The sequence below is a fragment of the Neovison vison genome, chromosome 8 (genome assembly GCF_020171115.1).
Source record: "Neovison vison isolate M4711 chromosome 8, ASM_NN_V1, whole genome shotgun sequence".
NCBI lineage: Eukaryota > Metazoa > Chordata > Mammalia > Carnivora > Mustelidae > Neogale > Neogale vison.
In genome coordinates, this window is record NC_058098.1 from 16150488 (window position 1) to 16168159 (window position 17672).

A 17672-nucleotide genomic window follows, 5' to 3' on the forward strand; every position below is an offset into this window, starting at 1 on the left:
AGTGTAGAAATGGGTCCCAGGCAGGTACCCATCCTGTGATGAACGGAGACCTCAGCCCCCGAATGGTTGCGTGCCAAATCCCATGAACTCTACTGCTGAACATCTCACTCCCTAGGCCAGATCTTGTCAAACCTGGCACCCATCCTGCTTCAGTCCCCAGCTTCCAGCCAAGTGCCGGTCGGCCCACGGCACCATGATCCTGGTGGACCACAGCGCAGGCTCCGACTGCTGCCATGACCTTGGCAATCTGAGGCCACTATGGCCAGAAGTTCTGCCCAGCTGCTGGTCCCTCCTCGTTTACCGGTCTCACCTGGGGGCTGGGCTCATGGCAGTCCAGGTCCACCAGCCATGGTAAGGCCAAACAGGGTCCTCATGAACGTTTCCCTCCCTGCTAACAGCCAAGAATCCTCGGAGCTTTGAAATGGCCACTGGGTGCACATGAAACTGCCTGCAGCACCCTGGGCTGCTGGGGGAAGGCTTCCAGAGACCAAGACCTGGACTGTACAGACAAGGCTGTGCTCTAAGGAGGAAGGCCCAGGTCTCCATATCCCTAAGGCCCCAAGGACAGTCACCAGGGAATCAACCCCTGACCAAGAAGCCACAAGCAGAGGACAGGAGAAAAGTGGAGTCTACAACAGCATATGGAAAAGGGGAATTTTATTTTTTTCAAGAAAACGTACTAACAGGTTGAGGGAAGAAGCACGCTGGCCACCCCCCTGTTCTAAGCAGGGGTCTGAGATGAGGCCAGACCTGACCAGGGCTTGAGAGGAGCTAATGGGACTCCCTGCGGCACTGGGGAGAGGACCAGGCAGGCCCAGGGGTGGGACTTTGTTCCGTTAGCACCAGGAACCGCCCGCGCCCATCACTGGACTCAGAGACAGGACAGCGGGAGGCCTCGCTCTGCCTCCACCTGAGCAGTCTGGGGAGGGGCTGGTGGCAGAAGGCTCCCTGCAGGCGGTCATCTGAGTGTGATGCTCAGACTCACAGACCAACCTCGGTCCCCCCAGCCCCCTGTAAACATAAGAATGAGCTCGTAACCACCAAGCCCCTCAGGACAAGATGAGGGTCCGAGACGTGTGGCTGGGCTTCAAGCGGCCCAGGAGCTGCCGGGCTTTCTCTTGCATGAAGAGCTGGTCCCTGGTCCCCCCGCAGGCCACCGTCTTCCAGGCGCTGGTCATCTGGGAGGAGGCAAGAAAGTTACCATCCAGGCAAGGGCAGCACTCTCCCAGCAAATGCTGTGAGCATGGCCAGGAGGAGAGGGGAACGTTTCTATGACCCGCCTCCCTTTTGAAGCCACAAGCCTTCTTGCGCTCCCTCCACCTTCCCAGCGGCCCTGGAGAAGTTGCTCCTGTTTCTGGGCTTCCTCAGATGTAGAGCAAGGAGGCTGGACCAGGCGACATGGCCGTGCCCATGTGGCACCAGCCTCCTCACGAGGAAATGTGACAGCCAAGCAGGCTGGTGGGAAGGAGCAGCAAGAAATTCAGACCGACAGACAGTGAGGTGCGAGCAGCCAGGGCAGCCCCTAACCCTGAAGACAGACACAGGCTAAGCAACTAAATACAGAGACAGTAATGAATTACAGTGAGACCGCGCCATGTAAGAGGGGCTCGTGGGGGGGATGATTTCCAGCACATGGGCTCCCTCCTCGAGGGAGTGGCGTCCAGACAGAGATCTGAAGCGTCTGCTCATCAGGCGAACAGAGCCTGAGAAGGGCATTCAGGCAGAGGCAACAAACAGCCCGTGCCAAGTCCCCACAGGTAACACCACGCTGGTGGCCCGCACTCACAGGGGCAGGTGTTGGAAAGTGGCTTCGGGGCTTCGGGGCTGCCACCGGCTTCTCAGGCTTCGCCTGCAGGAAGCCCTCGTTGAGGAGGCTGGTGTCCTCTTTGATGCCCGGCACCATGAAGCTGGAAGAGCTTGACAGGACATTTGTCGGCTGAAATGCAAACGGAGGCAGACTCACCCTTCTGCCACAGGCGTGGCGGGCAAGAAGGAAACCAGTGGCAGCCCAGCAGCTGCACTGGCCTACTGGATCTCGGGCGGACATGGACTTCTCTAAGCCTCAGTGTCCTCCTCCAGACAGGGACTTCTCTGTCGAGTGCCCGTTTCAGAGCCTGGCACCTAACAGATGCCCAATAATGCCCGTCCCTTTTCCATGGAGCTGGCTTGGCGCCCCCAGCCTCAGGCAGGGGTGGGGGTAGTCCAGCTTCTCCTGGGACCAGAAATCTCCACGAGCAGCCACAGATGCCAGCATCAACCGGCTCACACAGAGCCACACCAAGTACGCACACCCCGGCCGGCCTCCCAGTTCTGCTCGACCTTTATTCTGCTAATAGTCTGCGGGGCTCAGTGCTCTGATAGGCAAGAACCTGAGGCTTGGGACGACTAAGAGATCCCAGAGAGCGTGGGTCAGCGTCGGAACTCCACCAGGCTCACCCCACCCATGTTCTAAACTACTTAACCACACAGCTTTACTGTTTGGCACATATTTTATGTGCCCAAGACAAGGCCTGTTGCAGGTCTGGCTGCACGGTACTAAGTCCCCAGCCTCACGGGGCTCCCTGCCCAGTGCTTCTCTGCAGCAGTCCTAAGTCTGCAGATCTGCAGGATCTTATCAGGCAATGCTTTGTCTCTCCCCCCTTTCCCCCACTCCTCTGGCTGCCTCCCACTGAGGCAGCCCCCTGCCAGCTGCACGAGATCCACAGCGCGGCATGCTTTCTGAGCACAGGCTGTGTTAACAGCACCCTTCCCGAGCTCAGCCTGGAACCGGACAGCATCCTTCCCAGGGCTGATGTGCCCCAACCACCTGCCTGTGCTTCATTGAGGCACGTCACCAACCCTCTCCACATCGCCCCAATAAGTAGAGTGTGAGAGAAAGTGCTGGGGACCCAGATTCATGGTTTTCAAACATGTTCTAGCAATGCAACTCTGGCAACGCAATAAACCCTTCTGTGAAAGACATGTGCAGAGATGCCCCGACTGAAATCAGGTGTGGGTGTTCGGCCCCCTTTCTCTATCGGCCCCTTATGGCTGAGCCTGACACCCAGAGCCCAGGCCAAGAAGCACCAGGCCAGTCCACCGCCAGGATCCCCTCACAGCTAAAGGGTTCTAAAGGCAGAGGACCTCCAGGAAGACTCCCTTCTCCCTGCGGCAGAGGAACCTTCTGCAGTTCTGGGCAGGGGGAGCAGGTGAAGGGGCAGCTTCTCTCTGACCCCTTACCAAGGACAGCACCTTGGGCAGCGTGGACATCACCAGCTTCACGTCCTCATCCACGATGTCAAGAGCCAGGGACTTGCGGACCTTCTTGATGGGGCTCCGCCGCAGCTAGGGGTAGGGAGGGGGGAGACAAGGCAGACGTTTGGGACTCCCCTGAGTCACCAGCAGCAATTTGGGGACACTTGCCCCAACACCCTGGTCCCAGAGCCACACCCTGATGCAGTGGGGCCTTCAAGCCAGGTCCCCAGCCGTCAAGGATTAGGGTGGGGGTTGCAGATAGACCAGGAGAACCTGGCACCATCACTGACTCCGTGCCCAAGGCAGACCGTCCTGCCCTAGGCAACCACAGGGAGCGGAGACACAAACACCTCCACCCAGAGACCCACCCGTCATCCCCAAATGGACCATGCACAGCTCCCAGACCTCTACCATGCCAAACACACCCCTAAACCGGCCCCAAAGAGAGTCATCCAAGTTACACCTCAAATACTCACCTGCAGATGAGAAACACAGACACATAAAACCGAGGGTATAGGCCTGTTACAGGAACACCCAGCCCCACACCTGCGCCTCTCAGCAGCAGGCCAGAGGTCAGTTCTGGGACTAACTAACTCAACCCCCAACCCAGCAGTATGCCCACCAAGGTACCACCGAGGCTCAGAACCACCATCTGACATGGAGAAGCCAGGGAGGACCCTGGGTCAAGTTCTTTAAACCCATATACCCAGGGGCCCCTGCTCCATGGGCCCCTCCCAGACTGACTGCCCACCTTCCCCACACACCTGTCTGGCACATTCCCATCTTCCCACCTCTCCCCAGAAGAAAGCATCTGCAAAAAAGGGGGACACGGGATCCATCTACTTTTAGGAAACCACACATGTGATGTAGCAGGGGTGTGGCTTCTGGGCCGGCTTGGGACAACCCCAGCCCTGCCCTCTGTACCCAGGTGTCCCTGACCTGTGTCCCCACCAGCTCTCTACCTCATCTGAAGCAAATGTCCCCCTCCTGGCTCACACAGCCCAGATGCATGGCTGAAGTCGTTTGAGGATGTCCCTTTAAATCCTCTCTTTGTGCCCCTTTCTACTTACTCCCTTACTGCCATGTGCGTCGGAGGGTCACTGCTGTGTTTGCCTAGTATCTGCCTCTGCCCCCTAAACTCCAGGAGGGAGTGACCACGTCTGGGTCTGTGTCACCATCTTATCTACTGCACCCAGCCCAGAGCCTACTTTAGAAGGTCCAAACACAATGCTGCTCAAGGGCCTAACTCAGAGAAAGTAAAGGGTCCCGAGCACCAGGAGCCCGCTTCGGTGGGTTTTGCTGACGCCCACTCTGTGGAACGAAGGGCATGGGCTGCAGCTCCACCCCCTCTGCACTCTCCCCCCCATGGCTCCGCCTCCCCCGGCCCAGTCTGCCCAGCCTGGCAGGAAGGGGATCTCCAGCCCCACTGGCCACTCACCCCAGCCTTCCTCTTCTGCTTCTCAGGCCTCGCCTCGTCCTCAATGATGAGCTCGATGCCGGCCTCTGAGCGCAGCACCTCCTTCAAGTCCTCCTCCAGGTGCGGGGTCTGGGGCTGAGGGTGGGGTCGGGCAGCCCAGGTGAGGCCCCACAGCCGGGCTCTAGGAGCCCGCCACACCCCGGCTGTCCTAGGCAGTGCAGGAAGGAGGCCCGGCGCCAGGATGCAGACCTCACGCTCAGTCCCGCCTTGCAGGACAGACAAGCAGACACTGACCTCAACTCATGAGGGCTGTCATGAGCCAGGAGTATCCCCACATCACCACAGCGACCCTCACACAACCCCATGCAACAGCTGCCATCTTCCACAGGGGAGAAATGGGAGGCTCAGAGAGAGCAAGCGCCTGGCCCAAGGCCCAAGGACACAGAGCTGTGGAGTCAGAACCTGCACACGTTCGAGCGCTAGCCCCCTCCCTCTTGGTTCCACACTAATGGGGACTCTTGGTTCCATTTCCCGTTCTTGAGCCTCTGGGGTTCCAGGAGACCTCTCTGGCCTCAGGGGTAGTGGACGGCAACCCAGCAAAGACACTCAAAAAGCCCCTACAGGCTTTAATTTCAGTTGCCAAGGCCAGATGTGCCCTCTCACAACTGCCTAGAAAGCACACCAATGTCTCGGTGTCTGGGACCCGGATCCCCACCTGAACTAGAGGGAGCAGCGCTAACTAGTGCTTCACTGGATTCAGCTCATCAGCTCCCTCCCAGGGCCAGGGAGACTACAGCCAAGAGAACCCCACACTGTGGTGGTGATGGCGGGGGAGAGACACACCACAGACCCAGTTTATAGGCCAAATGCTTCTTGACAACCTTTCTCTCACCTTCAAGTCATTTCTAGAACTCCTGCCTCTGTTTCAGAAAGCCCACGGTGCCAGCTCTGTTTCCACCGGGGAGAGCATGACCATCCCACTGGGAGGAGTGGGGAGAAGGGCAGTCTGCCCGCTGTTGGAAGCTGCCTCCTCACTGGCCCCTCAGGCCCGCCACAAAGAGGCTTTCCCGTGTGTGAGAGAAAGCACCAGCCGCTGGTCAAAGGCTTCCGTGTGTGGAGCCTTCAGCCACTGCCTCCGAGCCAGGCCTTCTCCATTACAGCCCCTGCCCATCCGCCCCCCAGCAGGGACAGCGCACCGGAAGCGCTGAGCTCTCCGGGCACCAGCGTGTCATGTCGCCCCCCCGACCCACCACACGGAGCTTCAGCAGGATGCCGTTGCGTCTCAGCACCAGCCAGTGCCCACCCGGCACGTCGCAGGTGCTCAGGAAAGGTCTGTTGAATTGGCGCCTCGGCCTCGGATCCCCCACTTATAAAATGGCATGTTTGCAACTCCTCAGAGCTGTCGGGAGAGTCCCGTGAGGTCTCAGAGGGGAAGGGCTGTGTGAGCTGTGCATGGCACGGCTCCGCGGGTCTGAGGGAGCCCACGTGCACACCCACCCGGCTGCACCACGTACCAGGGGCTTTAGTGGTCCGTACTTCTCCAGGGCATTCTTGAACGGGGTTGGCGTGTGGGGAGTGTTGTCCATGGAGTACTTCTGGTCTGGGGTTACAAACCTGTCAGGCAGAGGAGCCAGAGCGATGGGCTAGGGGACAGATACCAGCCACTCTGCCACAGGCTACCCAGGACTCCCACCGGCCCTCCACCTGACCTCTGGCCTCCGCAGCAAGGAGGAAGCCCCAGGCATATGGTCTCTACCCATGGCACTTCCCTTCCCACCTTTATATACCGGAGTGTCGCCATCGGGCGCTTAGAGGAGGGGCCAGCCTCAGAAAAGGGAAAGAATAGGACATAGACTAAGAGGGCCCTGGAGCCCCAGCCAGGTGGCAGAATGTTTGAGATTGTTGTTCAGTCGTTAGCTGATCGATGATGGGTCTTCATAAACAAGGTAGGCCCACAGCCACACTGCAGGCCCAGCAAGAGAAGGGTAGGGGAGCAAGGCGAGACTCCAGGAAGACCAAGTCCCTTCCCCAAGCTCTCTCCAGACAGCATGTGCCACAGGGCGAGCATGTGGCAGCAGCTTTAAGGGAAGACACGTGATGCGAGATGGTGAGGCCAACACATGTGCTTAGCATACCTGAGTCCCCTCATAATGACCACAGCGGGGACACAAACTGGGGAGGGAAAACTTTAGCAGACAGAAACCTGGAAAGGGTCTGGTCCACAAGCAGAGATACTAAAAAGCTTCTATCTGCACAGGTCCCAACAGCAATCTATGTCTGACTGTGATGTGGAAGCCTGCTGGGGAAGGCCCAGAAAGGCACCCCCCCCACCCTCCCTCACACACACACTGCAAGCTGGCTGTGGGCAAACCAGCTCTCCACCTACACAAGGCCGGCATGACCTCTATCATCTCGAAGTACCATCACAGCTGACTCCCAAGCCTTAATGGGGCTGTCGGAGGATGTTAGAAACACCCAGGTAGTCAGGAACTTGGGAGCAAAGGCCAAGGTGGACACAGCTGCTGGGACCCCACTCTGGCCTCCTCTCCTGGCCTGCCAGCATTCCACAGGAGATAAAAGGTTGGAACAACGGCAAACCATTCTTCATTTCCTTTCTCGGGATTGAGATTAGACAGGGATCCACTCAACCTCTTCCCAAATTCTTGTTATCTCCCACAAAGGACACAGAGAGGCTCCCCGCCTCCAGTAAAGATGAAGAATGACAGATAAGTACTGGTCAAATGTAAACATCTCACGGTTCAAACTGCAGCTCAAAGGAATAGGAATCAGAGTCTCAGGACCAAACATCTCTGTGGGACATGGAGCTTTTGCAACAAATATGAGAAAACCCTAGAACCTCTCTAATTCACAGTATCTGCGAGAACTAAGAATACATGCGTGTTAGAACATCAAGGGAGGCCAACTTGAGAAGGAAAGACAAAAGACTGCTTGAGATGAAAAAACTGCAACTCGGGGTGCCTGGGTGGCTCAGTGGGTTAAAGCCTCTGCCTTTGGCTCAGGTCATGATCCCCAGGGTCCTGGGATCAAACCCCACATTGGGCTCTCTGCTCAGCAGGGCTCTGCTTCCCTTCCTCTCTCTCTGCCTACTTGTGATCTCTGTCTCTCTGTCAAGTAAATAAATAAAATCTAAAAACAAAAACAAAAGCAAAAAAACCCTGCAACTCTGTAAGCTGGAGGGCTCAGCAGGTGGGAAAGTGCAGGAGCAAACTGGAGAATCCGAAGACAGTCCCACAGCATTCTTGCAGAGTTCGAGTGGCTTAGGACAATGAACAGGAAGATGAAGATGGACAGAGACAGAGCAACCAGCGAGACTGTGTAAGGAGGACCTAAAGGTAGAAGGCAAAGGGGCAGATCACCAAAGGAAAAAAAAAAAGTGTATTTTCTTAGCTCAAAGTTTACATCCTAAGTTTGAAAATCAGGGTGGTGGGAGTTAATAAAAAAGCAGCACATCTATATCTAGTTTTAGCAAATTTCAGGAATTAACTAAAAAACAAACCAACCAATAGACAAAACCATAAGGATCCAGAGAGAAAGAAAAGATTTGCTACAAAGGAGTAACAGCGGGTTAGGTATCAGATTTCTCCACGACATAAATGCCTAAGAACAGAACCCACAGTTTGGAGGCACAGCCGTTCTCCCTCAAGACTTCTACATTCAGCTCCTGTTGCTGAAAAAATGTAGACAGCCAGCCCAGGCATTGGATGGCAGAGACCCCACACCCTCCTCATTCATAGTCTCCTCTTGGAAGAAAACAAAAAAGCACTCCATCTAACCCAGAGAAGAATCGAATTTTAAAACCAGGAAGGTCTGTGCTTTATGAACAAGTAAAATCTAAACAGCTCGATGTGGCCCATCCCCACAGACACACAGGTCTGGTGACCTGACTTCTCCCAACCATGCCCTACACCCGGCTGGCTCCAAACTTAGTGGCCTTCTTTTAGTTCTTTATAACACAAAAAAGCACCTTTCTGTCCTTTGCGTTTGCAGTTCGATCTGCCTAGAGTTCCTTTTTCTCAAGATTCTGCAGAGCTCTCCCTTTCTGAAGGGCCATCCCTGATGTTCTAAGTTAGAAGCTCCTTGCCGTTACTCTGTGTTCACCCCAAGGCCTATATAACTCCCCTCACGGTTTCTAGCACCATGAGAAATACACACTGAGTGTGTTTTGTTTCTTGTTAATGAGCCTCCCTTTCAATAAACCATAACTTCTATGGGGGGAGAGATAAAATGGGGAAGGTGGGATATAAAATCAGTGGGAAAGTCAAATTTGGAATAAAGCCCAAATAACTGTTGCCTACTAAGACCTGCATATGTCCAAAAGAATTTCTGGAAGAGGAAGGAGGAAAACCAAAACAGTTTTTTTGTGACAAGAATCTGGATTTAAAGATGAAGCAGCAAGATCTCCACTCCACTTTGGGCCCAAATGGGACATCGGGGCCAGATTTCCTCTCCTGCCTCAAACAATGAAGCAACAACACACTGTGGAGCACAGGACAGGCTTCAAGACCCTGGGCAAAAGGCGGCTGAGGAAAGGGATCCAAGAGACAGAGATAGAAGAGGATGGCTCCTGGGCACGGCACAGGGAGGGAAGTGCAGGCGGAGCCTGGCATGACCTGGAATGGAAGAGACAAGGTCAAGTGCACGGGGAGACCACAGCAGCTCGAGCTTGCACGGCACAGCGTAACCAGAGAAGAGAGAGTTGCATAGGAGGGAACCCCAGACATCTGCAGATGGGCCAGAGTACCCCCGGGGCGCTAACTGGTACAAACACATGAGGAGGCCACCTGAGATCAGGGAATGATGCAGAAACACCAGAGGGAACAGTACTTCATGCTCACACAGGGCTGGAAACAGTGCTTAGTCCCACTGACCAGACTACAAATCCTCAACACTCACAAGATAGTGGGTAGAACACTGGAGGGTCCTGAACTCACCGCTGCTGTGGTCCCGCCTGATAAATCTTAGAAACAAGATCCAAAGGATCAAATTATTTCTAAGTAATTCAACTGTATCCCAGAACAAGGCTCTAAAAAAAAGTCTGAGAATACAAAAATATATAGCACTTAGCAAAAGTGGAATTCACAATGTCTGGCATCCAACCAGATGTCACCAGGCATACACAGAGACGCAAAGCAGGAGCTAACAATCCAAGCAAAACCCACGATGAAAAGAAAAGCCCATCTATTGAAACTGACCTGAAACTGATACAGAAGCTGAAATCAGCAGACAAGGATAGTAAGACATTTGTTATCATTGTATTTCATATGTTTGACAGCCAAGTCGAGATGGAGGATATTTTACAAGATCTGTTAATATCTGGAGACCAAAACCACAACGCCTAAGATGAAAACACACACCAGATGGGATTACCAGGGACCGGATGCCGCAGAGGGAAAGATTAGTCACTTGAAGACAGGGCACTAGAAACCGTCCAAAACTAACCAGAGAGAAAGAAGAGTGAAAACAAGAGTAATAACATCAGTAAGCTGTGGGACAGCTCCACGTGGTGGAATATATAATTGTGGAGTCCGTAAAGAGGGCTGTGGGGTGGAAGGCCCAGAAAGACTATTTAAAGCTATAAGGGCTGAAGTGTTTCCAAATTTAATGAAAACCCAAAGATCCAAAAATCTCTTATACTTATCCAAGTATAAGAAACAAAGAACAATCCATCATGGCACACCATAATCAGCTTGTTCAAACCCAGTAAAACAGTACAGGACAGATGACAGGTGAGCAACATCCCTAAAGCTCAAAGAAAAAACCTGTCAGGGCAACTGGGTGGCTCAGTTGGTTAAGTGTCTGCCTTTGGCCCAGGTCATGATCCCAGGACCCCTGGGATCGAGCCCCACATTGGGGTCCCTGCTCGTCAGGGAGTCTGCTTCTCCCACTCTGTCTTCCCTTCTCTGCTTGTTTGTGCTCTCTCGCTCTTTCACTCTCTCCCTCTCAAAGTAAAATCTTTTAAAAAAGGACAAACCTGTCAACCATGAGTTCTACACCCAGCAAAACTACCTTTCAAACACGACTTTTCAAATACAAACTTTCCAGATTCACCAGCAGGGCCCAAACTAGTGTTAAAGATGACATTCAGAGAGAAGGAGCATATTACCAGCTGAAAACACGGATCTATAGAAGAATGAGACCAGTGGAAATGCTTCTTCATGTGAAAAAAACCAGAAAGGCCAGAGCAGCAGCAGATGAGGAACGGGGATGAGAAGGAAAAGGAGCAAGAACCAGCAACGCCTTTTGTGGTGACAGCACATCCGCTTAGAAGCTGAGATCTGAAAAACTCTGGCTTGAAGAGAGACCGTTCCTCATGCCACGTTATCTGTTAAACTCTAGGTCAACTGTTGAGAGACCGATTTCTGATCAGGGGATTCATAAAGCTTTCCTAAAATTATGTATCATTACAAGAGCTAACACTTTGGAGCTGATTCCTGAATTAAACAGGTTACTCGGGAAATAACAAGGCAACACTCTTCTGCAGCAAAGGCAACAGGCAGAAGCACAGTTAAGCCACTGTCTTGATCTCAGGATGACGCAGAACGTGCACTCCCATGAAAGCACTTCCGTAAAAGCAGACAGGCACGCGCCCTGCACAGGTGAGACACAGAGTTTCGGAAGGTCACAGCCGGAGCTGCTCCTGACTGAGCACCACAGAGACACAGGGAGAACCAGGCCACTTCCGTCCTGCATGCTAAGGTTGCTCAAACCCAGTGGGTTTGCACTTGAAACACAAAATGGGGGGATTTTTTCATGGCTACTTGGACTTGAGTTCTGAGATTAGAAACCGTCTAATTAAAACAGAAGATGAAGAACAGCAAAGAAGAAGCTCCAGACAATCCTGAAAAAAACAAAGGGCTGTGGTGGCCGGAAGGAGGCTGCCTTCTGGAAACAGTCCCAGGTGTTTTTCCAAAGGGGATCCCAGTCCTGGCTTGGGAAGGGGGCGAAGCCCAAGCTCGTGGGCCAGCAGGGGTGGGTGGGCACAGCACACTCACGCCGCATGTTTCTGGTGCAGAGGCGTCTTATCCCGGTGCAGGGGCGTGGTGACCACCACCTTCTGGCTGCACACCGGGGTGGACGTCAATGAAGGGCTCTCCAGCTCCAGTGTGTCCTGTTTGTTCCAGAAGTTCAGAAACTGCCAGGGAAGAGGAAAAAAGACAAAGTGACAACCTGCAGAGGTGGGGTGAGACACCAGACAGCCCCTGTCCCCACCACCCCCCAACATGGCTGCTCTGTGACAGGGGTCTCCCTCCTGACCTAGAAGCACTCCCCGACCAGGCACTAGAAAATGAAGACCAGAATAGATCAACAGGACCCACTAGCTAGGTTCACGTAGACCTGTGGGATTGTCACTGCCCTGAGCCCTGGCTTTTGTGAGACTGGGGAGGGCCATCCCCCATGCCCATGCTCACAGCACTGCCAACCATGCGGTCAGGGTGAAGAAAGCTGGCAGTCTTCAGAGCAACTCTTTTCAGAAGACTTGCCCTCACCCAATCTGTGGACAGGGACAGTGACAATGGTGCTGGTGACATGAACATGTAGAACAACTCCTCACACCAGGGCTAAGCATTCACACCAAGAATTCCATGTAGTTTTCACAGATCTTCTGCGATGTAGGTGCCATTACAACATCCCAATTTACAGATAAGAAAGCTGAGGCTAAAGAGGTAAAGGTTCTTGTGCTGAGTGCTAGAGACAGGACACAAATCCAGACCTGAGCCAAGTCTGTGGCACTACCTTCCCCCTCTGCCCTGAAGGTGCCCCAGCAGCCCAGGGCCACGAGCAGACCTTGGGTCCACAGCCCTGGACAGGGTCCCCGTCACCCCAGGCTGCTTGTTGGGCAGCTCAGGGCTCACCATTCTCCTTCTCTCCTCAGCTGGGCTTATTTGGGGCCTGCTATGGGCTGAATGGTGTGGTGTCCTCCCAAATTCCTATGTAGAAGCCCTGACCCACAGGACCTCAGAACATGAATATATTTGGAGACAAGAGACTTCAAAGAGATGATTAAGGTAAAATGAGGTCATAAGGATGGGCTGTCCCCCAACATAGCTGGTGTCCTCAGAAGAATTTACGAGAAGCAGGTTAAGAGATTAGAAGAGAAAGGAGATCAGAACACAGATGCACACACAAAGGGAGTCCATGTGAAGACACAGAGAAGACAGCCAGCCATCTACAACCACGACAGACTCTGAAAAAACTGAACTTGCCCACACTTAATCTCAGCTTCCAGAGCTATGAGATTAGTTTCTGAAGTTTAAGCCTCCTGGACTGTGGTACTTTACTGTGGCACCTCTAGAAACTAATACAAGGCCTCTGGCAGAAAAATACCACTAATCACCCCCCGACACAGGCCTGGCCTCAATCCTTGCACAGATGATGGGAGTAGCTTCCTAAAACATGCCTCCTCTGGGCCTCTCTCTCTCTCCCACATCCTCAGGGAAAGGGGCAGACGTAGTGAGACCCAAAGCCTCCACCTACCATATTCTGGTCTGGGGACATGGAAACTCCAGGGTTTGCCTCTCAACTGCCCCTCCATTCCACCCTCCCAGAGACTACCACCCCGCTGGCCCCCAGGGCAGTGCATAGCCCTTGTTTACACCTACAGCCGTCCAAAGTCCCTGCCTCCTCCCACTGGCTCTGGACTTCACATTGAGTGCTCCCTCATCTCCATGCCTGTGTTCAGGCTGACAAAACTCAGCTCAAACATCTCTCAGAAGCTCTGAATGCCTCCCCGACATGGAGGGAAGACAGGCTCCCACTTCGGCTCCCCCTAACAAAACTTTCATTACAAACAGGGCAGTACCCAGGACACAACAAGCTCCCAACAACCACAGCACCTTCCACACTACATTCTGCTCAAGTAATTGCAAGCCTGCCCCCAGCACTCACTGCCCTCATCAAGGGCAGGGATAGGTCACCCTCGCCGTTGCACCCCAAGGCTGGCGAGTCTGCTATGAGCATGTATGCAAAATGAGACTCTTGTAACAAATACGGAGTCCCTTCTCCTCTTTGCCCAGTTACCACCTACTATTTCCAGCTAAGCAATCCCTCCTCCTCATGGAAGCCTTCCAGAGGACACCTTCCCCGCTTGATGCCCTCACAGCTCTGTAAGACTAAGACAGCAGGTGTCACATTAATTTGTAGCTTTTCTTATTAGCTGGTTTTCCCACCAGAGCATAAGCTTCTCAAAGGCAGAGCCAGGCCCAGTTTTGCTCCCCTCTATGCCCCCAGCACCTAGCACAGGGCCTCACACACAGCAGACTCTCAGGGAAGCCTTGCTGAATGACGTGTGCCGGCGTCCAGGCCCTGTATTGGGCACTGGGGGTCTGTACACCGAACCCAGCAAGTGGTCGGGGTGGGGTCCACACACCTGGGAGGGCGAAAAGGGCAGGGTCTTGACGGGTGTGCTCTTGGGGGTGAGGCTGTTACAGGAGTCCAGGAACGACAGGCTGGCGCTGTTCTCCGTGACAGGGGACAAGGCGACACGCCTCTTCTTCTGCCGCTTGAGCACCGAAGGCGGCGTGCCGATGCCCAAGCCCCCCACTTCAGTGCTGGGGGAGATGGGGATCAGCTCACCCCGACTGCTCCGGCTCAGGTCTGAGATGGTGTGGCCATCCAGGCGGTACTCGGTCACACTGGGCACCAGGGCAGCAGGCTGGCGGGGCAGCAGCACTTGCTGCTGCCGTGATGGGGATGGCTGCACAGGGCTGTTGCTGCTGCTACCCTCTGCAGACGGCTCCTCGGGCAGGTCAAATTTACTCAGGTCACACCAAGCATCAGGGTCCTGCCCAGAGAGGGGGGTCAGGAATAACTGCATCACCCAGCTTTCCCAGCAGATACAAGATTCACTCATTAAAGGACAATATACAAGCATCAGGCAGGAGCCCACAGCCCAGGAGTCATCACCACAAGTGTTTTCCTGCGTTTCCTTGAGGCTTCTTCTACATCCATAGCTCTATCTGCAAACATAGCTGAGGTCACATTGCTCATACGGCTGCCTGCTGTTATTTTTAAAAAGCAATACTTAAGACAGACAAAAAGCACAAAGAAAACTCAAGACACCCATCAAGGAGCCTGGGAAATAAAACCTAACCACTGACGCCCCAGGTCCGGCTCCCCTTGCTCTCATCCTCTGCCTGAACTCAGTATTTACTGTCCTCACACACTGCTCTCTGCTCTCTGTTTACCACTTACACGCGTCCCTCAAGGACAGCTGGGAGGCTGTGTTTTTAGCCTTAGAAAAAAATCATTTCTATATACTGCTTTTTATCCATTTAAAGTTATACTACTAATAATAGTGCTCAATTCTATTACCTACGAGTTGGATGTTTACTATTAATAAATATGTTATATGAAAATTTTCCAACTTTTGTAACAGATTTTATGACTGTGAAATATTCAATCATATGAATGTATTAGTTACTTAACTATCCCCCTCTTCTGCTGGGACATTGTTTATTCCTTAGTTTTTATTTTTTTTATAATTATTTTTAAATATTTTATTTACTTATTGGACAGACAGAGGTCACAAGTAGGCAGAGAGGCAGGCAGAGAGAGAGAGGAGGAAGCAGGATCCCCGCTGAGCAGAGAGCCCGATGTGGGGCTCGGTCCCAAGACCCCGGGATCATGACCTGAGCTGAAGGCAGAGGCTTTAACCCATTGAGCCACCCAGGCACCCAATACCCTTAGTTTTTAAAAATTAAAAATAACATCTTCGTGAACCTCTTGGATACAAATCTTCTCCTAGAAGTGAAGTCTTAGGCCCAAGGCTGTGAGGCCGGGTTTATGGGTCCTGATCTGCATGGCCACACTCCTGCAGAATGGGCTCTGCTGTGCTCCATGCACCTGTCAGTCACAGAGGCCTCCTGGGCCACTTCACTAAACCGTCTCCAATCCCACAAGAACCTGCCAGACAAGCGTTACCTTCTTCCTTCCCAGGCCAGAGATGGTGCAATCTACCCAAAGTCACTTAAGTTTCTGGGAGCATTTCTGAGTCATACCCAGGTCTTCCTTCCTTTGCCCAATAAATTACAACCCAGCCGCAAGGCTGCTGGAGAGAGAAGCTTCTGCGTTGGTCCCTGGAGCTCTGGCCCTGAGTAGGCCCAGATCTCCCTGATGCCTGCTGGTCCTTGGGACTCGCAGAAGCATGGGCAGTTCATCTCCAAGGGTGGAGACCAGCTCAGGGCAGTACTGACTTTGGGCGCACACTTCAAACAGCAAACCCCAGCCTCGAGGAGGCCCCAGACTGATGGTGTCTAACGGACCAGAAACAGATCCTACAAGCACCGTCTGGAGGAACAGACGGCAGTGTTTCCACAAACGCGGTAACAGAGCGTGTATTATTAGGTGGCAGGTAAGGAGCCTGGCACGTGGTGGGCACTCACATGTCAGCTGCTGGTTACTAATTAAGCATTCGACAGGGCATACAGTGGCCGCTCAATGCACCTGAGCTCCGCCTGTCCCTCTCTGGGTCCATCAAGCAGAAGAGCCAGAACAGTGTGAGGATGAAGGCAGGTAACACCATGAGAGGCCAGCGGGGCCAGGCACAGAGTGCGTCCTGCATTCATCTAACTCTCCCCTTAGGGCCCAAACCAGGGACTGCCCCTGGCATCCAGGAGTTATTTATTGAACGTATTGACAAACCAATCAGACCTGCTTCTTGGGCCACTCTGAAATTTCCTGGAGTGGAGGGGACACCATAGCTAGACGCTATAGCTGGGACCAGTCCCAAACTCTGGAGCAAGAGGTGGTTAAGATAGCCAAGACCTGTTAAGACTTGGCTGAGTAAGAGCTTACTCAGTGTAACCACGGGGACACTACTTAACTCCCCCTGAGCCTCAGTCTCATCTAGAAAACACAAAGAACATACCTCATAGGATACTGTGTGGATTATAAACGGAACCCAGAGCCTGGCATTTAGAGGCTCTACAAACAGTGTCGTTATTCTTAGCAAGGATGGGGAAGCCCGAGTGGGAAGGTGAATGTGGGGTGCCTCCCACTGAACTCTGCTGTCCCTAGTTGCCAGGTCTGTCACCCATCACCTCATGAAACCTGCTCCGCACGGCAGGCCTGTCTGACACAGCAGGAGATGCAGCCCTCACTGAGCTGTCCTTGGCGAGGTTCAATCCACAGCTAAGGCGGCCTCTTGCAGGGTTACTGGAGTTACCAGAACCAACTCTGCACACCAGACCCCGCCCACTTGGCACACCCAACCCCGCCCTACATCCAATGGGGCAAGCACTAGGCTCTTCCCTGCGGTGTTCTGGGCCTCAAACATCCTCCCCTCATCACCCTTGAGGTCTCAGGGCAGTGCCACCTCCTCTGGGGAGCCCTCCCACCCCACCTGCACTGTGGCACATGAGGGCAGGGACCGCATGGCCACCCTCTGTGTCCCCAAGCCCTGGATCCCAGCTGGGCACTCTGCGTCAGCCCAGGAGACAGTCGTGGGATGACGGAGTGAACAGAAGGATGCCCGCCCTTCAGAGAAGCACTCCTGGTTGGCAGGTGCTCTGTGCCCACTGTGAAGTGCCGTGACCAACATTACCGACTCGATCAAGTCCAGGGCTTCCGAGAGGCTGGACCCTACGGCAGGGATGATGAGGTTTGCAGCCTCCACCACCCACTTATAGGGCAGGCTAATTTCCGGCGAGGAGCCATCCTGATCTTCACGCTTCGGGAAGTCCTCCAAGGGCTCCGGCGTCCGCACTCCATCCAGGTGTGCAGGAACAGCTCCCTGCTCTGTCGAGGCGGTGGCTGCTGTGGCCTCCTCCTCACTGCTTTCCTCTTCCTTCACAGCAGGAAGCATGGGGGGCCAGCTGGTCACGACATTTCCCTGTTGGACACAAGGGCACGGGGTTCTTATTATGAGATGGACGCTGTGTAGTACTCTAAGGAAAAACACACAACCTGAGGCAGCTGGCTGGCTCAGTCTTAGAGCGAGCGACTCTTTATCTCGGAGTCCTAAATTCGAGCCTCACATCAGGCAGAGAGGTTATTCAACATT

The 17672-nt window shown here is 53.6% G+C and overlaps 1 protein-coding gene across 2 annotated transcripts in view; it reads right to left on the reverse strand.

The window, feature by feature from the left end:
- Positions 1–640: 640 nt before the first annotated feature.
- Positions 641–17672, reverse strand: part of MYBL2 (MYB proto-oncogene like 2) — a 35634-nt gene continuing 18602 nt past the window's right edge. The window contains exons 7-14 of one of the 2 annotated variants that reach the window (XM_044263009.1): positions 17214–17501; positions 14040–14453; positions 11665–11804; positions 6166–6265; positions 4673–4786; positions 3232–3324; positions 1787–1936; positions 641–1178 (exon numbers count right to left, since the gene is read on the reverse strand). In XM_044263009.1, the coding sequence (XP_044118944.1) occupies positions 1050–1178; positions 1787–1936; positions 3232–3324; positions 4673–4786; positions 6166–6265; positions 11665–11804; positions 14040–14453; positions 17214–17501 (1428 nt within the window). In that variant the 3' untranslated portion in view covers positions 641–1049. Of the gene's footprint in view, positions 1179–1786; positions 1937–3219; positions 3325–4672; positions 4787–6165; positions 6266–11664; positions 11805–14039; positions 14454–17213; positions 17502–17672 lie in introns of both variants that reach the window. The other variant, XM_044263007.1, reaches the window with a different exon arrangement.